Genomic DNA, 16,753 nt, shown 5'->3' with positions numbered 1-16,753 from the left:
TTTCGTGCGTCTTTCCGTTTTGTCGAGCGTGTGTCAAACCGATCACTCAACAGTGACCAAACAAAGGCCAGAAAGCGCTCGGCGTCCTGGATGTGAACATCGAGGGCAAATGACGGCGCTGTGGAGCCATCGTGAGGAATGTCATGTCAGGCTCCGGAAGCAACGCCGCCTGCCATTGGCCGAGGCGGGTCACGTGACTGGCTCCCAAGCGGAGTTTCCACGACAGCTGGAAGCCGAAGCGGCAACGGGCGCATCGCTTCTTCTCAAAAGAATCGGGGCGAGGGAGAGAAAGAGAGAGAGAGAGAGAGAGAGAGCGAGCGAGGGAGAGAGAGAGAGAGAGAGAGGAAAAACAGGCTTGTGCTCGTCTCGGCAACCCGTTCCAGAGACACCCTGGTCTGGCATGGGCGACAAGAGGAGTCCCACAAGGTAACGACGGCGGCTCGAGCGGCCTAGGCGACCTCAATGAAGCCGTGTGGTGGGGGCAGACAGTGGCGAGCGCGCGGGGGGGTCGAGGGGGAGGAGGGGGTGGAAGAAAAAGAAGCCTTTTCTCCATGGTTTCTTCTTCCCCCCTTTTTCGCGTGCGTGTGCTTGCGTTTGTGCGGGCGCGCGCCCGCGCGCGCGCGGCTGCTCGAGCCTCATTACGGCGTTGGGATCACGGCGCGCGTTCGCACGATTTCCTTCTGTAATCCTCGAGCCAGATGTGTGCCATCGATAGCAGTCGCTCGGTGCATCGGGGCCACCCGCTCTCGTACGCATGCTGCGGCTTCCCTCGCTTATTTGTCTGTGTTTGTTTTCAAGGCCGAAGCGTCAACCGAAGCCCTCCTCCGACGAGGGGTTTTGGGACTGCAGCGTGTGCACGTACAAGAACACGGCGGAGGCTTTTAAGTGCATGATGTGTGATGTCAGGAAAGGGACATCAACAAGGTAAGACCTTGCACATTCCGCTACGGTGTCCCAAATCTGCATTGCCCCGCTTTCTGCGTGTTATTTACGACTCTCGTTGACGACGGCGCGTAATAACGTCACTCCGGGAACAAACGGTACATCTCGCCCTGGCTGCGAGTGTTTTTACTTTTTGAACACTTATGGTACGCCAAATATCGGCACTTTTTCGCCAGTGACGTCACGGCATCGCTGGAAGGTGACAGCGTCCAATCGGATTGCGTTGATGTCATGGCCTGTAATCGGTGGTTCCCAACCTTTTTTCCGAGCCACGACACAGATTTCACATTTGGAAAACAATAACAACGAAATCCTAAAAATTCTCCCCCAAATGCCGATCAACATTCAAGAGGGGGAAAACGGGGGGGGGGGGGGGGGGGGGGAATGATTGCATATGCTGAGAAATCTTAGATTGCTAATGACGGCAGATCGCTTGTGTTTGCTGTCGTGTCTTATTTTGCAAATTCGATCTATGATGCCGTTGATCGGTCGGCAAATGATGACATCACAAATGATCACGCGTGCAACATATCTGCCGATCAGATCTGTCAAGTTTCGTTTTATGTACCCTCTGGTGGATAAGAATGTCATTGTTCTGCCTGTCACGATACATCGCCGGTATTTATCGATCCAGGAAATGAGTGTTATTCCCGCCGGACACTCTGTAACAGGATGAATACACAAGAAAGGGCCGAGCGGGAGGAAACGCAACTTTAGCGCAACATCCAAATATGCGTGTGTGCGTGAGGGCTCGCTTCGAACGAGGTTGTGACCGCAGCTGCCAGACAGCCAGCCATAGCTTATTACTATGCAACAGCTTAATCAGCCTGCTGTCGTCAGACACACTCTCACGCGCAGTTGCACTCAACACGCGCATTTCGCACTTGGCCGCGCGCACACACACACACACACACACACACATTCTGGTTTACCCGCGTCGAGGGGACCGCATGGGCTCTCTTTCGTGGATAACAGCTGGAACGGCGCTTTATGCTGAGCGCGTTTCGATGTGGGCGCATGGTCGTTGGCCGCGGTCGTCGCAGAGTCGGCAGAAGTCTTTCCACAGCCGTCCTTTCCCTCACGCTTGTAACACACACGTACCCGGCGTGCCCGGTTTTGTCGGCTTGCCTTTTGAATGATCAACCGGCCTTGCCTTCCGGTCACACCTCAGCGCTCCCCATGAACGTCTGTTGGTCGACGAGCGTTTTTTCCGAATGGGACCTGATTTTCGGACCCTGCACCGCAGGAGGTTCCCACGAGTGATAGTGGAAAGCGATCTGTGTCCCCAAGACGTGACGAATACAAGCGCACGCGCACACACACACACACAGGCACAGGCACAGACCTGACTAGCAGAGGACAAACGCACGCTCTCGTGGACAGCGCTCGGAAGTTAAAGGGGGTCGCCACTAAATCATAGCCGTCCGCTGGAACGTTGGCGCCTCGGCTTGCCAACACTGCGGCAAAGATGGTGGCACAGGTGGTCGCCGCTGTTAACGAGCGCGCAAAACAGACAAGCGGCTTGCCCGGCGCGGCGCTAAAGGGCAAACAACACGCGGCATACAAATGCAAGATGAAGTGTGGCAGAGGTGGAAATATGAAAACGAGCGTGGCAAACCCACTCCAACTGCTTCTCAGATCGATACCAACCGTTACAAAAAAATGAGTTTAAGTGGGATCGTTATAAGAGGACATGCGCGTTATCTCCGTTGTTCCTTGCTAACTTTCTCTCTTTTTTTTTTTTACCCCCAGAATGTAAAGGTTAAAAAAAGTCACATGAATTGTAAAAAATTTGGGGGGAAATTATTTCTCGGGTCTGTTTTACATGACAAAAACCTGAACAGGGGTGTGTAGACTTTTGATATCCACTGTAGCTGGGGCTCCCTGGAAAATGATAATAATCATCATCCTCATGGTTTGGTGCGTAACGGCACGCCGAATCGGCGAATAGACGACGATTGATCGGAATTGGAGCCCGACGTGGGTGGATACGTGGCAGCGCATCGTAGCCAACGCAAATGCGGCTGGCGGAGTTCGCCGCGTAACCCGCGGAGGTGCGTTTGCTAGCTAGCGCCCGGCGAGACTTCCTGGAGCCGAGCGAGGGCGCGTTTGCTCCGCCGCCTTCCCCCCGATGGCGCCCTTCGGCTTGCGGCTTTCCGTGCCCGCGCCGCATACAAATAGCCGACGCGCGGCGACGAGGAAGCGCGCCGCGGCTCAAGATGACGGCCACGTGATAAGCCTGTAATTACGGCGCTGACACTGACGCATGACATTCAGCTCTGAGCGGGCGTCGGGAGGGGAGAATGTGGCGGTGTGGCTAGCGGGCTGTCTAAAAGGTGTCATAAAGCACGGGAGGCGACGGGCCATCTGTGTCCCCCCCCCCCCCCCGCACAATGCTAGCATGTCGAGGCGGGAAGCGACATTAATCATCGGGTTGGATGAGCTCCCGGGAGCGAGCCGCACTACCTGCTGTTAGAAAGCGCACCAGCGGGCCCCCGACACACCGACGCCCACACCCGAGCGGGGAATGCGCGACGGAGCATCAAATCGGCTATTTCGCAACAATCGTCACCGAGCTGAGATGAATGTCATGCGGGTTGTTGTTGTTTGAGCACACAACGAGACCACGCTCTGGAACGCTCCGCCTTTGCGGGGTGCGACAGTACACAAGTCACACGTGGCACTCAAAGCGGGTCGAATCAAGTCACAAAATCTGCCTTATTCAAGTAATATATTAAAACAATATCACTTAAACAATACCTCGAAAAACCGTGCGTTCCTGCTGTGCTAGTCGGAATTCCCGTCGCCGCGTGTACGGGGGAGCAAAGTAGCCATTTTGGTCATGAAGTTGGCTGAGACCACTCCCTCCGCGGCGCAGCCCTCCCTCCGTGCCGTGCCGTGCCCGATTTCCGCCAGCCACGAATATAGAATTGAATTTCTTAACGTTCACTTATGCAGAGCACGTCACAGTTCGTGCGGCGACTTCCCCCCAGTTTGGGAAGAATTTGGTGAGGAGTTGGGGAAGTGTTTTTGTATCACTATTGAGGTGGTTGTTTTGTTTTTTGCGTCCATACGGTGAAATCAATGGACTCACTGCCCCCACGATTCCAAAGCCTAAGTGCAACGATCGTCGCCGTTTGATGGGGGGGGGGGGGGGAACAGACGCCCCTTTGTTTAGACGCGGCGTGCTAAAATTAGATTGGCCGTCTCCTCTTTCACCTCCCGGTTATTGAACGAGCAAAACGGGCCAGATTCTGTTTCATAGCAAAACAATCTAATTAGGCGGGTCGAACGCAGCGCAGCGCGTTTGGCGTATTTCAGTCCGGCCAAGCATCTTTGAGTTCAATCCAATGGAAGCGCTCGTGGCCCGCCGAGGAGTCGGCGAGCCGGCGCCGTCGGGCCCCGGGGCGGGAAAGACAATGTGAGTTTTGTAAGCACTCGTGGCGGGCCCACAAAACGAGCTTTGTCGCTTCGGGAGGAGGATCAGGTTTGTCAAGGAGAGCGGCAAATTGCCTCGGCATTTTGGAGCGGGGGAGGGGGCGGCGCCTTTATTGAAAAGGTGTCAGCGGTTCCGCGGCGCGGCGCTGACGAGACGGATGTATCGGAGGACGGCTGCGTCTTCTCTCCTTCGCGGTTACGGAGGCGTTTACGTCGCACTCGAGCATCACTCCATGTCAGCACCACCAACTGCCGCGGATCGGCCGGCTGGCCGGGGAGCTTCGCCGAGCGTCCGGACAGTTCTTGGAACGGCGATTGTTTTGTTTTTTGAAAATCGTTTAGGCTTACTTGCAAATCGGACAAATTTGCAAATCTGCTTGGCTGCATTTGTCGAGGCAGACGTTTCTGGCATTGGATTGTGCCTAATGAGGTGTCCGGTGAAGGTGTGAAGGCTAAGCTAGCCCGGGCTAGCATTGTATGATGGCTTCGCAATGGCTGGTTCTTCATTCGACACGCACCAAGTGTCACCCAACTGCCACTTTGAAGAACGCTTTCGATTCAACCCCGGCAGCCGTTATTGGCTCTTGATTGTGTGATGTGCTCGCTATGATTTTCCCTCTCATTAATCCGCCGCACGTCTCTTTTCCTCCCCGACCGCCCCTGTCGTCGCCCCGCGCCCCGACCCGGCAGGAAGCCACGCCCAGTCTCCCAGCTCGTCTCGCAGCAGCAGGCCACTCAGCAGTTCGTGTTACCCTCGCAGCCCAAGAAGGAGAAGAAGGAGCGCGTGGAGCGGGAGAAGAGCGACAAGGAGCCGGCGCTCAAGAAGAACAGTCACAAAAAGATGAGGTGAGCCAGCTTACGCCAGGTGAAGGGAAAGTTATTATACCGGTGTTGTTCGCAGGATTGAACGACACCTTGTGCTTTTTTTTTTTTTTTTTTTTCAGGCCCAGGTTAAAAAACATTGACCGCAGCAGCGCCCAGCACCTGGAGGTGACGGTGGGCGACCTGACAGTCATCATCACAGACTTTAAGGAGAAGGCCAGGCCCTCGTCCGCCTCGGCGGCGTCGTCGTCGTCGTCCTCCAGCGCCGCGTCCTCCGCCGCCGACCACCACAGCCAGAACGGCTCCAGCTCGGAAACCACCGAGAAGGGGCTCTCGCGCTCCTCCTCGCCTCGCGGGGAGGGCGGCTCGCTAAACGGGGAGTCCCACTGAGCCCGTCCTTTCCTTCCGTCACCACCCCGACCCGGCCGGCGGAGAATGGCTTCCCGGCGGGAACTCCAAGCCTTTTTCCAGGCGCAGACCCATCGGATCGGAGGGGAAATCGCCCACCGCCGTGATTTCGGGGGCTTCCCGCATGACGCTGTCCGCCAACGGGAAGCTTTTCATTTTGGACAATTTTGCTGCACTTGACGGAATCGCCACGCACGATGCAACGCTTCCTCACAGACAGCTCCGATCCGTGAACAGCCTTTTTTTTTTTTTTTTTTTTTTTTTTTTTGTCAGGACTGCGGCGACATGCTCGGACAAGCTTTGGACAGCGTGAAGTGCTCCAGGGGTGCGCGAGCTATTTTTTGGGGGGGCTTACAGTGGCCGCCCGTCGCACCCTGCAACCTCAAACCCGATACTCCGAAAAACTTGTACTTCTTATGAACTTCTGCTGTAGAATCTTCGGAAGATGTTTTCGGACTGGGGCTCTGCTCGTTTGCTGGCCGGTTTTGGGGATTAAAGACCAAATTTAGGAAAGGTTTAGTACATTCTTAAGGGTCATACCAGTGTCTTTTGTTCTTGTTATTGTGTGCGAGTGGTGGAGACTTGAAGCGAATTGGGCAAATTGGGCTTCGTTGGACTTAAATTGTATTTTTAGGAGTGAATTCAGTTGCGGCATCTCAGTGGGGTTCAAACAAGCCGACTTGGAAGTAACTCAGGGTTGACGCCCACGCGACGAAATACAAATTCCCGCACATCCCGGCACATGTCAAATCAGGTTTCAGACACGGTAAGACGGATTACACGCCGGTCGAGAAAGGAACGTTTTGGCTAGTCAAACCGGACGTTGTTTTTCTTTGGAGTAAAATCGGCGCGGCGAGCCAAGACGGCGTTTCTGCGGACCTCATTGTGGATAAGGCGCCGAGCAACACGTGAAGACTTCTGGACATTGATTTGCGGGCCGGGCGATAGCTCACAGTGGGACAAACTGTTTCTACTCCGTCATTTTCACGTAGCCGAACCGGGGGAGATTTAGCTGCACTAAACTCCCTGCCGCGCAATGATTCGTTATTAACGACTACACAATTACTTCTACAAACCTTTAGATTGAACACAGATGAATGGATATTTACAAAATATTGTACTACCATGTTTTGATGTGGCTGTATGTGTCATATCAGTGTTATTGCCATGTTTTCCCCCCCCCTCATTTTAAGCAGTGATTCAAAAGGACTGTCACAGCATGATAAAATGTGTTATAATGTGGGACAAGCTCTGTTCGTATTACTTAGTGGTAAGGTTCGCAGCACTAGCTGGGACTATGTGCGTGGGCCCGTGAGAACTGCTTAGAAATGTGTTACTTGGTTGTGGCAACAATGGAAATGACGTCCTTTTTTTTTTTTTTTTTTTCTTTAATTCGTTGATGCATTTCATTTTGCTTTGCTCAGTTGTTATGAAATGTGTGTTTATTACGTCTGTAATAGAGTAACGAAATGCAAACAGAAAAACTATTATATGCCGTTTCACTTTGGAGTTCTTCTATTAAACTGCCTTTAGTACATGCCAAACAAAGACAGCACGTTGCTGTCTGTACTATACATTTGTTTTCGCCCTTTAGCACCACCTGGCGAATCGTCCCAGTAATTACCGCTTATTATAATAAAGCACTTCCCCCTCTGAATACAGAATACATAGTGAGGTTGCGGTTATGAATTGCACCGGTTCATAAGCGGATATTTTCAATGTCAATAACCTCATTTCCCCTCCACTTGCGATCGCAATTAATTGAACATGCGGGATGCTGGTTCAACCCCGATCAAAAGACAGCCGCGGCCACGAATGGTTCTGCTCAGAGGTGAAATCAAATGAAAGTTGACTGAGGGGGAGGAATCCCACAGCCACCCTTCCCCCATTTCGGAGCTTGACCTCTTGAATGTGTTGGGGGACCTTCATAAAGACGAGACAACGAATAAAGGCCGCGCCCGGAAACACTTGTACCCTAAAAATAAAAGTATTAAACTACAGTGGCAAAAGTATTTGCATTCGATACATTTTGGGGTACAGTCCACCACCCGCAACGGACAGTCACTACGTAATGTTTGAAAAACACTGCTGAGCGTTCAACTTTCTAACTGCACGGCAGTATCTAACTGAAATAAATGCTTATTTTCTTAAATCGAACCGGAAAGGCCAGCGCATTGCTGTCCGCTTCTCAGATATTCGCGTTGTTATGTGTCATGACGACTTTAGCCCCGAGTTCCGTGCTCAAACTTCATAATGCGGCATTACATTCGTGCACTGTTGATGTGCACGGTGTTTGCGGTGTTTTCGGGATTGTACGTTTATAGTGCACTTTTTGATGCGGATGTGTCGGTCGGGGGGAACGGGGCGAAGAGGATTTCCGTCCCCCCAAGGGTCGCGGGATCCTGGCAAGAGGACCCTGACAAAATGGAGCCACAAAGCTCACGCCGGCACAACAGGTCAGTAAGACTACACGCGCGGTCGATTAGATGACTACAAGTGCATTGGCCCGACATTTGTGCCGAAAGATGTTTAGAAATCGTAATGGAATGGAGCGCTCGCTGGCTTGTGACGTCACGCTCGGGGTCATAAACGGGATTCACGCGAGACTTGGGCATGCGCGCGACTTGGGGGACGCGGCGTTCAGGTACGTCACGAAAGTTGGACAAACTTACGTTTTTTCGCCTTTTTGGGGGGACAAATTATTATGACGCCCTAATCATTTCCTTAGGAGCAATACAGATTTTACTATGCGTTGTCATTTATAGCTGCGGCGCTTCAGAAAAAAATTCCACCTTTTGCTCATTAAATTACTACAGGAACCCGATGTGCTAGAGAAAAAACGAGGGCAGATTCGGAACCGGTGCGAAAAATAATCGTATGCCAAAAGTTTACTCGCATCTCGACTTAAAAAAAAAAGAAAAGCTTTTGTGTAATGCCACTCAGGTACATCATGCGCCAGCGGGGCCAGCTGGAGGTGGGCGACCAGAGCCCACCTCCCCCCCGCATGCACTTGGCTGTGGTGGCCTGCGGCGAGAGGCTGGAGGAGACCGTCACCATGTTGAAGTCGGCGGTGCTTTTTAGCATCAAGTGCCTCCAGCTGCACATCTTTGCCGAAGACCCGCTGCACGCCAGGTTCACGGAAGCCGTGAGTCATCCTTTGGAAAATGATCACAACCAAGCAGCATCCACCATCCCATAATTTGGTTTCCTCTGCTCCAGCTGGAATCCTGGCCCGCTTTTGTACGCTCCAGGTTCAACTACACCGTCCACCCCATCCGCTTCCCCAGTGAGAATGCAGCAGAGTGGAAGAAACTCTTCAAGCCCTGCGCCTCCCAGAGGCTCTTCCTACCTGTGAGTGACAAACGCCGCCGGCCGCAGCTTTGAGGGATGGCACTATTTTGGGGCTCATTCCTTTTTTTGTGGGCAGCTTATCCTGAAGGACGTTGAATCTTTAGTCTACGTGGATTCGGACATCCTCTTCCTCCAGCCCGTCGACCGTCTGTGGGATTTTCTGTCTGGCTTCGATTCGGCGCAGCTGGCCGCCATGGCCCCTGAGCACGAGGAACCCCGCATCGCTTGGTACAGTCGCTTCGCCCGGCACCCTTTTTACGGCACGACAGGCATCAACTCGGGGGTCATGCTCATGAACCTCACAAGGATGAGGCGCGTGTTTTTTAAGGTGAGGGGACGGCGTGGTTGCTGTGGAGTTGTTGTTGTCGTCGTAATACAACCGATGGCCGCAAGGTGTCCTCGGTGCACTGGTTGAGAATGAAGTCCCGGTATTAAAGATGCAATTTTGCGCTGACAGAATGATATGACCTCCGCGGGGCTCAGGTGGGAGGAGCTGCTGATGCCGCTGCTGCAAAAATACAAACTGAACATAACGTGGGGCGACCAGGATCTTTTAAATATCATTTTCCACTACAACCCTGGTGAGTAGCAAGTCGCGGTGAGCCGTGCGGGGTTGTACTTGGCCCAAATGGCCACTAGAGAGCGCTCCAACCACATTGCGCTTTCACCCGCGTCAAAGCGGGCCTTGATTCAATCCTTTGAGCTGTTTTGCAAACTTGCATTTCTGCGCCGGTCCAGAGCTCCTGCTGGAGTTTCCGTGCCAGTGGAATTACCGCCCGGACCACTGCATCTACGGCAGCAACTGCGCCTCCGCCGAGGACAAGGGGATCTACATCCTGCACGGAAACCGGGGCGTGTACCACGACCACAAGCAGCCCGCCTTCAGATCGGTCTACGAGGCCATACGAGAGGTGACTTTGAGCGGCGGTCGTTTGCCTTCGCGTTCGCTTGTCATTCGGCAAAACTGAATTTGACGCGCCGAGGGAGCGATGGGAACGCTCGTTTCCCTCCCGCGAGGACGTTTATGGCCTGTTTACCAGCAGTGTCATAATATTGACGACCGGGCTGGCATTTACATTAATGATGCCGTCAGAGCAAAACCCATCGCCTTACTATTAACCGCCGTTCAGGGGAACGGTGGATGGGGAGACAATTACATGTGCAAAAGTCACCTCAGTTGTATTATAAAAAAAAAAAAGAAAAAAGGGCGGTAATTCCTCTTTGATTTCCTCTGATCTAGCCTGACGATCCATTTGCTCCTAGTACTCGTTTGGCGCCGACCCAGTGTCGTCCCTGCTGGCCCCGCTGGAGAAGCGGCTGCTGAAGACCACGCACACCTACTGCGGGAAATCCCACACGCTCTTCACCAAGGCGCTGGCGCACGGCCTGGCCGCCTTGAACAGGAAGGGGGCGCGCGCGCGCTGACGCGGCCGACGAGGCGGCACGGGACCTGTGCGAGGGCGCACCCCGCGAGCCCATTTCAGAGTGGTTGTTGTTTTTGTGAACTTGAACTTCTCTTCTGTTGTTACACCCCCCGCGAAACCGCAAAAACCTCGGAAGAGAAAAGCCCTTCGCTTTCCATATTGGAGAATTGATCAAACTGTATCAGAGACTGAACCTCGTACGTATTTTTTATGACGTCACTCCGCTCAAGTGTGGGTGTGTTTTTATACTTTTGTACGGTGTGTGCGCGTGGTTTTTTCAACTGTGAATTTGTGACCACGTGACTTATTTTTTGTTGGATATGTGCCGAAACTCCTCAAACCAAAGTATTACATTTTTGTGACAACGCCATTGAATGTATTAAGGGCTGAAATAGTGATCTTATAACAAACCTTGGACCTTGTGGTAAAAAAAAAAAATAAAATAAAGATCACTTCTGTTTCATATGATTAGTAAAACTAATCCTGACATAAATTAAAAACCTAAACTAGAACAAAGATTGTATGTCAAGATAAAAAGTTGCTCTTTAGAGTAGCTTTAAAAAAAAAGTCATAACATCAAAAGTGATCAATGATGTCATCGGGTAGAGAACGACAGACGCGCGGAACTGCCAATGTAGACTCGCCACTTTTTGAACGTGCCTAAAAATCGTTCGAATGAGTCGGAAATGCCATTCGAACGCCTTGCAAAGTCATTCGAACGCATCTGTTCAAGCCGCCGGGATCGTAATTGGTCACGTGTCGGCTAAATGCTAACAAGGTAGCATTCTTGACTTGCGCGCAAAGTCAGAAGTGAAACATGTTTCACCAGCGGCGGCCGCTTCCTCGAGCGCGGACGACAGTTGGACTTTCCCTAATGGAGACGGATGCCGTGCTTGTGCAACAGATCGATGCGCTCGTCAATAATCGAAAAGCAGCGCCGCCGAGGCGCTTCGCTGTGAGCTCGGAGGTGCTCATAAAGTAGAAGCGATGGACCGATAGCTGCCAAACCGGACAACATTGACTTGGGGGGGATGATTTGGTTCCCCGGGCGCCTTGAAAAATGGCATCACAAATAGGTGTCATTCATCACTATGTATCCAAATGAGAGCTTATCAATGACCTCTCTTGACCCCGTGCCCGGGTGCAACATGTCGCAGGGAGACGGAGCTCGGCTTCAACTGAGCAGCGCCTCGTAAAATTCAATATCACCCACCCTGGCCGCGTTTTGTCAAACTAGGTTTTATATGGTCGTAAAAACACAAATTGGGGGGGGGGGGGTTCTTTTCCAGGAGAGTACAGAAAAAAGGAGAGAAAACCGAGAGACAACGTGAAGTACCTCAAGGTGAGGTCGACCATTTTTTTCGAATTGAGTGCACTTGGGAAGGATGGTGAAAGGCCCGATCGAGTGTGTTTTGATGGGGGTGAAGAAAAAAAAAAAAAGAAAAGAAGACAAGGTCTGCCATAGCCGATGAGGACATCTTATGTTCGCTTTCTTTTGGATGCCGCACTCGCAAAACGGTTTCATCAAAAGAAAACAACCTCGGGATGCGATGATTTCATCTTCGATATTTTTACAAAAGGGCCTCATTTTAGGGGGGAAAATAAAAACTAAAAACGGAGACACGTTTTCAGCTGTATTTTTGCACATTTGCGCGTGCTGCACAGCAGGGGGGCATTTACATGTTGTAATAGGGTCTATACATCATGGCGACCCGTGTCACGTTGCAACCCCCCCCCCCTCCCCTTATTGAAATGCGTGCACGTTTGATGTCCGCTGAGATGCAATGTGACATCTTTGCTGGGCCGGGTCACACCGAGCCTGCCCAGATTGCTTTATTTACTTCACAGCTTGTGATGAGCTCTGCCCGCTTGTCAGACTGCAAATGCCACACGGCGCCAAGAGCGAGCATTTCTGGCCACTTTTTTTTTTTTTTTTTTTTTTGGGGCTTTTAGCCAGCCAGCTCGAAGGAATTTTCTGGTTGCTCAGCCAAATGCAGACTTTGGGTATTATATTTATTGGAATCCTCCACAAGCAAATCTGACTCCGTTGCCTGGCTGGAGGCAAGTTACAGGCAATTGTCTTAGTGAGGGCGGGGGCGGGGCCGGGGGGGTGGGGGGGGGGGCTGTATCGCATGTCCGCCCAGTTTGTGTTTCAGCCGCAGTTTAAGCGAACGCAAGCGGCTCGGTTGAGAAGAAAGTGTCAACTTAACCGAGCGGCTGGTGTGACAGTGGCAAAAAGGGAGCGCGGGTAGAAAGTCTCAATGCCAAAAAGGGACCGATCCCCTACTTGGGTCAATTTGACCCAGCTTTCATTTTCCCAAAATGGACAAAACAACGCACGCAAGGAGGTGGGTCAAATTGACCCAATTTGTGGATTGGTCCATTTTTGACCCCAAATTGTGTTATTTTGAACAAAGCAATGAAGCGAAAGTGGTCGAGCGTCACTGGAGGAAATATGGCACTGTTTTGAAATAAAAGCGCCCCCCCCCCCACCCCCCCACCCCCCACACCTCTCTGCAAATGACAGCCTGAGCGTTTGCGGAGGCTCCCTCAGGTGTCAATTTACACCCCGGGTCCATTTTATTGATCTGCTCGAGCGCACACGTATGTAAGCCTTGGGAAATCCGCAAAGACAAGATGAAACGCCAGCTACAAATTGACGGGGAGCCTGCCGTACACGTGCGTGTCCGCGCGCGTTTCGCACGGTAATCGTCCGAGCCCCGAAAAGGTGGAAAACACCTGCGATCCGTTCCCATGACGATAAGGATCTACTGTGTTCATTAAAGCCTTTAACTTGTTGTTATGCCGCGTGATGGACGGCTTCAAGTGGCCGGAAGCTCGCCGTCAGACTATAAATCAATCAAACTACAGTTTCATTATCCATATTAAAAAAAAAAAAAAAAAAAAAAAAGCAGGAGTATCAAATATGATTTGTCTCTCGCTTTGGACATGACGTCAGTGATTAAATGCGAGGGCTAACCTCAGCACCTCAGCGTAATCAAATGCATTCAGAGAGCTTATCAGTCCTGTTTATCAAGCCGCGATGTTCCGGTGAGAGGATATGAGGCCGATGGTTTTTTTTTCCCCTTTTTTTTTTTTTTTTTTTTGGGGGGGAGCGATCAATCACCAGCAGAGTCGAGAGCAGGCCGACTAACGAGGTCTCCTAACGAGGGTAAGGATATAACTGGGGGGGGGGGAAACGCGTGATTATCTGGCCCGAAAAGATGGATCTTGTGCCGTCCGGGGAGAAGAGCGGCGGTCGCCAGGAAAGACAAAAGTCGACAGCGGAACACTTTGGGAGCCAGTCAAGCAGAGAAAAACACACAATTTGAGTTTTCATTTGAAGTTAGCACCAAGCGAGCGGACTGAAACCATCATGTTAATGGACACTTTTAAATATCACACTTTAAGTCCTCTTTTGTTTTCTTGGAGGGACACTTATTTCGGAAACATCACTTTAGAAAGGCTGTTCAAGTGGTTGTGTTGCGCAACATTTCACTGCATTGTAATTGCGATGGATGCAGGAAAAAAAAAAACAAAAGAGGCAGTTAATTCAAATCGATGTGGTTTTTTTTTATGTTGTTGTTCGTTTTCATTGTGCTTCAAAGGAAGATTAATTGGGCAAGTGGAAAAGAATCAAACTCACAGTTTGGACTTTCATTGTTTGTGGCTTTGGCTCAAGCGACTGGCTGGCGAGGCGACGGCAGAGGACGTTTTCAAATCCAGCGCCTGGAAGGGAGGCGAACCAGAGAGACAACATGTAACTCTTTGAGATTTCTCTGCGTGATACAAGTCGTATATCGAAATATCAAAAGCATGGAAACGTCCACGACTCCGCTCCGCCGCGGAGAGACTATTCGATTTATGCTTTCATTCAAATGCGCCGACTCGAACGGGAGCCAATTGTGCTTGCTCAAGAAAATTGCCGCGGCTCTTTTACAGGCACCAATAAAAGCAAGCGCTTTGTAGCGTTTGCAAAGCGGCGCATTCGGCGATCGATTCGGCGGGGCCTTGAATCTCCTTCTGCGTTGGCGAGCGCCGTATCTCATCTGTCACGGCGGCTACTATTCACGTTTTATTAGCCAATGCCGATGAAAGCTTTACATTGTCATCGCCGCTGATTGAAGCTCTCGTTAATTGTCTGGTATCTTTTTACGCCGCCTTGTCATCTTTCTTGACACGTTTTCAATGTCTAATGACCCACTTTCCGTCTCTAAACTTCAAGTTTAGCGGCTATTTGAGGGTTTGTTTTTTTTTGCTGTTCCTCCCCAAGTTTTTTTTCCATTGCTGCAAATGACTCAAACTGACCCTTGTGACCTTTTTACTTTTCCCCTTAAGAACATTTCAGAGCGTATACGACTCCAATAAAGAAGCTGAATCAATACATTTACCGCTCTTTTTTTTTTTGCACAATCACTATTATTGCATCTTTTATTTTGATAATGCGTGCAACTAAAACGGAGAGTACTAAAGGTTGCTGCTACGAATTCTGTATTCAAACAAAGCGACGCATTCCCAGTCAGCGCGTTGTCGTGCGTTTCTTTCTTTCATCGCGCCCAAGACAGTGGACGCATGCATAGATTGTTTGGATTTACAGCCCTGTCGAGGAATAATTACATGGCGTAATTGCGTCAAGAAAAAGCTCCCGCGGGAACGACCCGGCTCCAAAACAAAGGAAGATTAATATGACGGCGCCTCGGAGGAGGACGAGTAGGATGGGAGGCCGGGTTTGAAGACGTGGGCAAGCAAAAGCTTAATCACTTTATCTGATTGATATCTGGAGCCGTGAATCACAATTAGCTGGCTTTTTGTCAGTTTTGCAGCGTCCATTTTCATGATCGGACCCTGCGCCTTGTCAACCGACATCCTGTGAAAATATTTGTGAGTGATGCGCTGCATGCGTTAATTTCATCATCTTTATTGAATCAACGCTCATATTTGACATAGATAAGTATACATTCATGGGTGGCTGGAATGGTTTCCAAACGTTTCGGGTTACAAATAAATCTAAATTCTAATGCATATGGGAGATGGAAGATCACAACTACAAAAAAAATGAGCACTTACTGTGATTTTTTTTTTTCCCAACCTGTGCAAAGGGCTCTCTTGCTTAAAAACTCCCATTCAAAGATGGGACAAAATTGCGGAACCGCAAACCAACATGACGTGCAAGAACTTGTGCCTGTTTTCACCATGATCAACTCACTAAAATGTTTCGTTTGTCCCACGTTCAAAATCTCCAAACTGGAAGGATGGAAGGCTCACTCACCTGTGCAAAGTTGGTCCCCTCCAGCGCATTAGTCGCTTGTCCAATTAAGCCACTGGAACACTATGAAACGATGCATAAATCCACGTTTTTAGAGGACGCAAATGTACAAACTCTTCGTGCACTCCAAACGAACTGTCAACGCTGTGACGACGAAAAAACAAACCTCGTGTTTGTGTTCTTTTGGAGGCCGCCGGCCGGTCGGCCGGCATAACACGCTCTTCTTCTCTGATGCACAGCCTCGCCATTGAAGGCGCTTACGAGCGATGTCTGCCGTCTTGTGGTTAATACCGGTATTACGTCTTTCAACGGCGCGCCAACAGTCACGTTTAAAATTTCAAAAATGAATCGAGGGCCACTCCGATTGTGGCCCGCGGGCCGCCAGTTGCCTACAGCTAATTTGAATACACACTTTAATATATTAGAAGTATTACATGTGTTAAGTACAGTAAAAATCATTTTAGTCCTAATATTGACAGGTGATATCTTCAACTGAAGACCTCTGTTGCCCTGTCTCTTCTTCACATAAGCTTTTAAACAATGCAACCCGAATCCTCTAATCATAAATCTTTTTTATTTTATGATTATTATGAACAAAATATCATGATTAATTGTGTCCAAAACGTTCTTTAAGACAGTCTTTAAAAACAACAAAGGAAAGCTTCAATTGCACGCACCATTGCAGTTGCTTTGCGGTTTTCTGTCCGGTCATGCCTCTGTCGATCTTAATTATGGACGAATATGGGACAATGGGCCTTTCAATGGCCAGTCCACTTTCTCGGCTCGCACGGAAGAAGCCACATCCTCTTTGCAGCAGGCTTCCTCCTCTTGGGTCGGTGCCATGAACAGAGCCCAACGGTTGTCCTGGTTACCCGCAGATAAGCCGCTAGTGTAATTTAGTTAGCTTGTTATCTCCAAGAAACGGGGAAGCGGGCAAATGAGGCACTTTGATGCATCGTCCCCCCCCCCCACTCCGCCACAGCCCCCTCCGGAGAGATTTGCTTGATTACTCTGCTGCAAGAAAAGTGCAGTTTTTACAAGGTGGATGTGCAGGAACGCAGCAGGCCCCTCTCCGCCGAGCCCCCCCAAGTATCACCTGGGG

The 16,753-nt window shown here is 50.6% G+C and overlaps 3 protein-coding genes across 8 annotated transcripts in view; 2 read left to right on the top strand and 1 right to left on the bottom strand.

Moving 5' to 3' along the window:
- pphln1 (periphilin 1) overlaps positions 1 to 16,592 on the bottom strand; it is a 51,615-nt gene extending 35,023 nt beyond the window's left edge. The window contains exons 1-4 of one of the 5 annotated variants that reach the window (XM_086022054.1): positions 15,818 to 16,592; positions 15,655 to 15,714; positions 14,032 to 14,114; positions 1,875 to 2,025 (exon numbers count right to left, since the gene is read on the bottom strand). In XM_086022054.1, the coding sequence (XP_085878180.1) occupies positions 1,875 to 2,025; positions 14,032 to 14,046 (166 nt within the window). In that variant the 5' untranslated portion in view covers positions 14,047 to 14,114; positions 15,655 to 15,714; positions 15,818 to 16,592. Of the gene's footprint in view, positions 1 to 1,874; positions 2,026 to 14,031; positions 14,115 to 15,654 lie in introns of all 5 variants that reach the window. The other 4 variants (XM_086022048.1, XM_086022047.1, XM_086022049.1 and 1 more) reach the window with 4 other exon arrangements.
- On the top strand, positions 206 to 7,267 carry yaf2 (YY1 associated factor 2). Its single transcript, XM_086022060.1, has 4 exons — positions 206 to 426; positions 799 to 924; positions 5,071 to 5,226; positions 5,325 to 7,267. Exons 1-4 carry the CDS (start codon positions 401 to 403, stop codon positions 5,590 to 5,592), a joined length of 576 nt encoding a protein of 191 aa, XP_085878186.1. The 5' UTR covers positions 206 to 400; the 3' UTR covers positions 5,593 to 7,267.
- Positions 7,799 to 10,848, top strand: gxylt1b (glucoside xylosyltransferase 1b). 2 transcript variants are annotated; one of them, XM_086022055.1, is made up of 7 exons: positions 7,799 to 8,066; positions 8,554 to 8,755; positions 8,830 to 8,961; positions 9,038 to 9,289; positions 9,419 to 9,542; positions 9,700 to 9,872; positions 10,225 to 10,848. In XM_086022055.1, exons 1-7 carry the CDS (start codon positions 7,864 to 7,866, stop codon positions 10,384 to 10,386), a joined length of 1,248 nt encoding a protein of 415 aa, XP_085878181.1. In that variant the 5' UTR covers positions 7,799 to 7,863; the 3' UTR covers positions 10,387 to 10,848. The 2 variants fall into 2 exon arrangements, with proteins under 2 accessions (XP_085878181.1, XP_085878182.1); XM_086022056.1 differs by having other exon boundaries at positions 10,202 to 10,848.
- Positions 16,593 to 16,753: the final 161 nt, after the last annotated feature.

This window comes from Filicampus tigris, chromosome 22 (genome assembly GCF_054856515.1).
Source record: "Filicampus tigris isolate MCC_2025a chromosome 22, RoL_Ftig_1.0, whole genome shotgun sequence".
In the NCBI taxonomy this organism is placed as follows: Eukaryota; Metazoa; Chordata; class Actinopteri; order Syngnathiformes; family Syngnathidae; genus Filicampus; species Filicampus tigris.
The sequence above is the reverse complement of the archived record's forward strand: the minus strand, read 5'-3'. Positions and strand labels throughout refer to the sequence as shown.

Coding starts and splice junctions, on each gene's coding strand:
- gxylt1b (XM_086022055.1), top strand. CDS start 7,864: ATGCGGCATTACATTCGTGCACTGTTGATGTGCACGGTGTTTGCGGTG. Junction 9,290..9,418: donor TGAGGCGCGTGTTTTTTAAG/GTGAGGGGACGG, acceptor TTGCGCTGACAG/AATGATATGACCTCCGCGGG. Junction 9,543..9,699: donor CATTTTCCACTACAACCCTG/GTGAGTAGCAAG, acceptor GCGCCGGTCCAG/AGCTCCTGCTGGAGTTTCCG.
- yaf2 (XM_086022060.1), top strand. CDS start 401: ATGGGCGACAAGAGGAGTCCCACAAG. Junction 925..5,070: donor AGGAAAGGGACATCAACAAG/GTAAGACCTTGC, acceptor CCGACCCGGCAG/GAAGCCACGCCCAGTCTCCC. Junction 5,227..5,324: donor AACAGTCACAAAAAGATGAG/GTGAGCCAGCTT, acceptor TTTTTTTTTCAG/GCCCAGGTTAAAAAACATTG.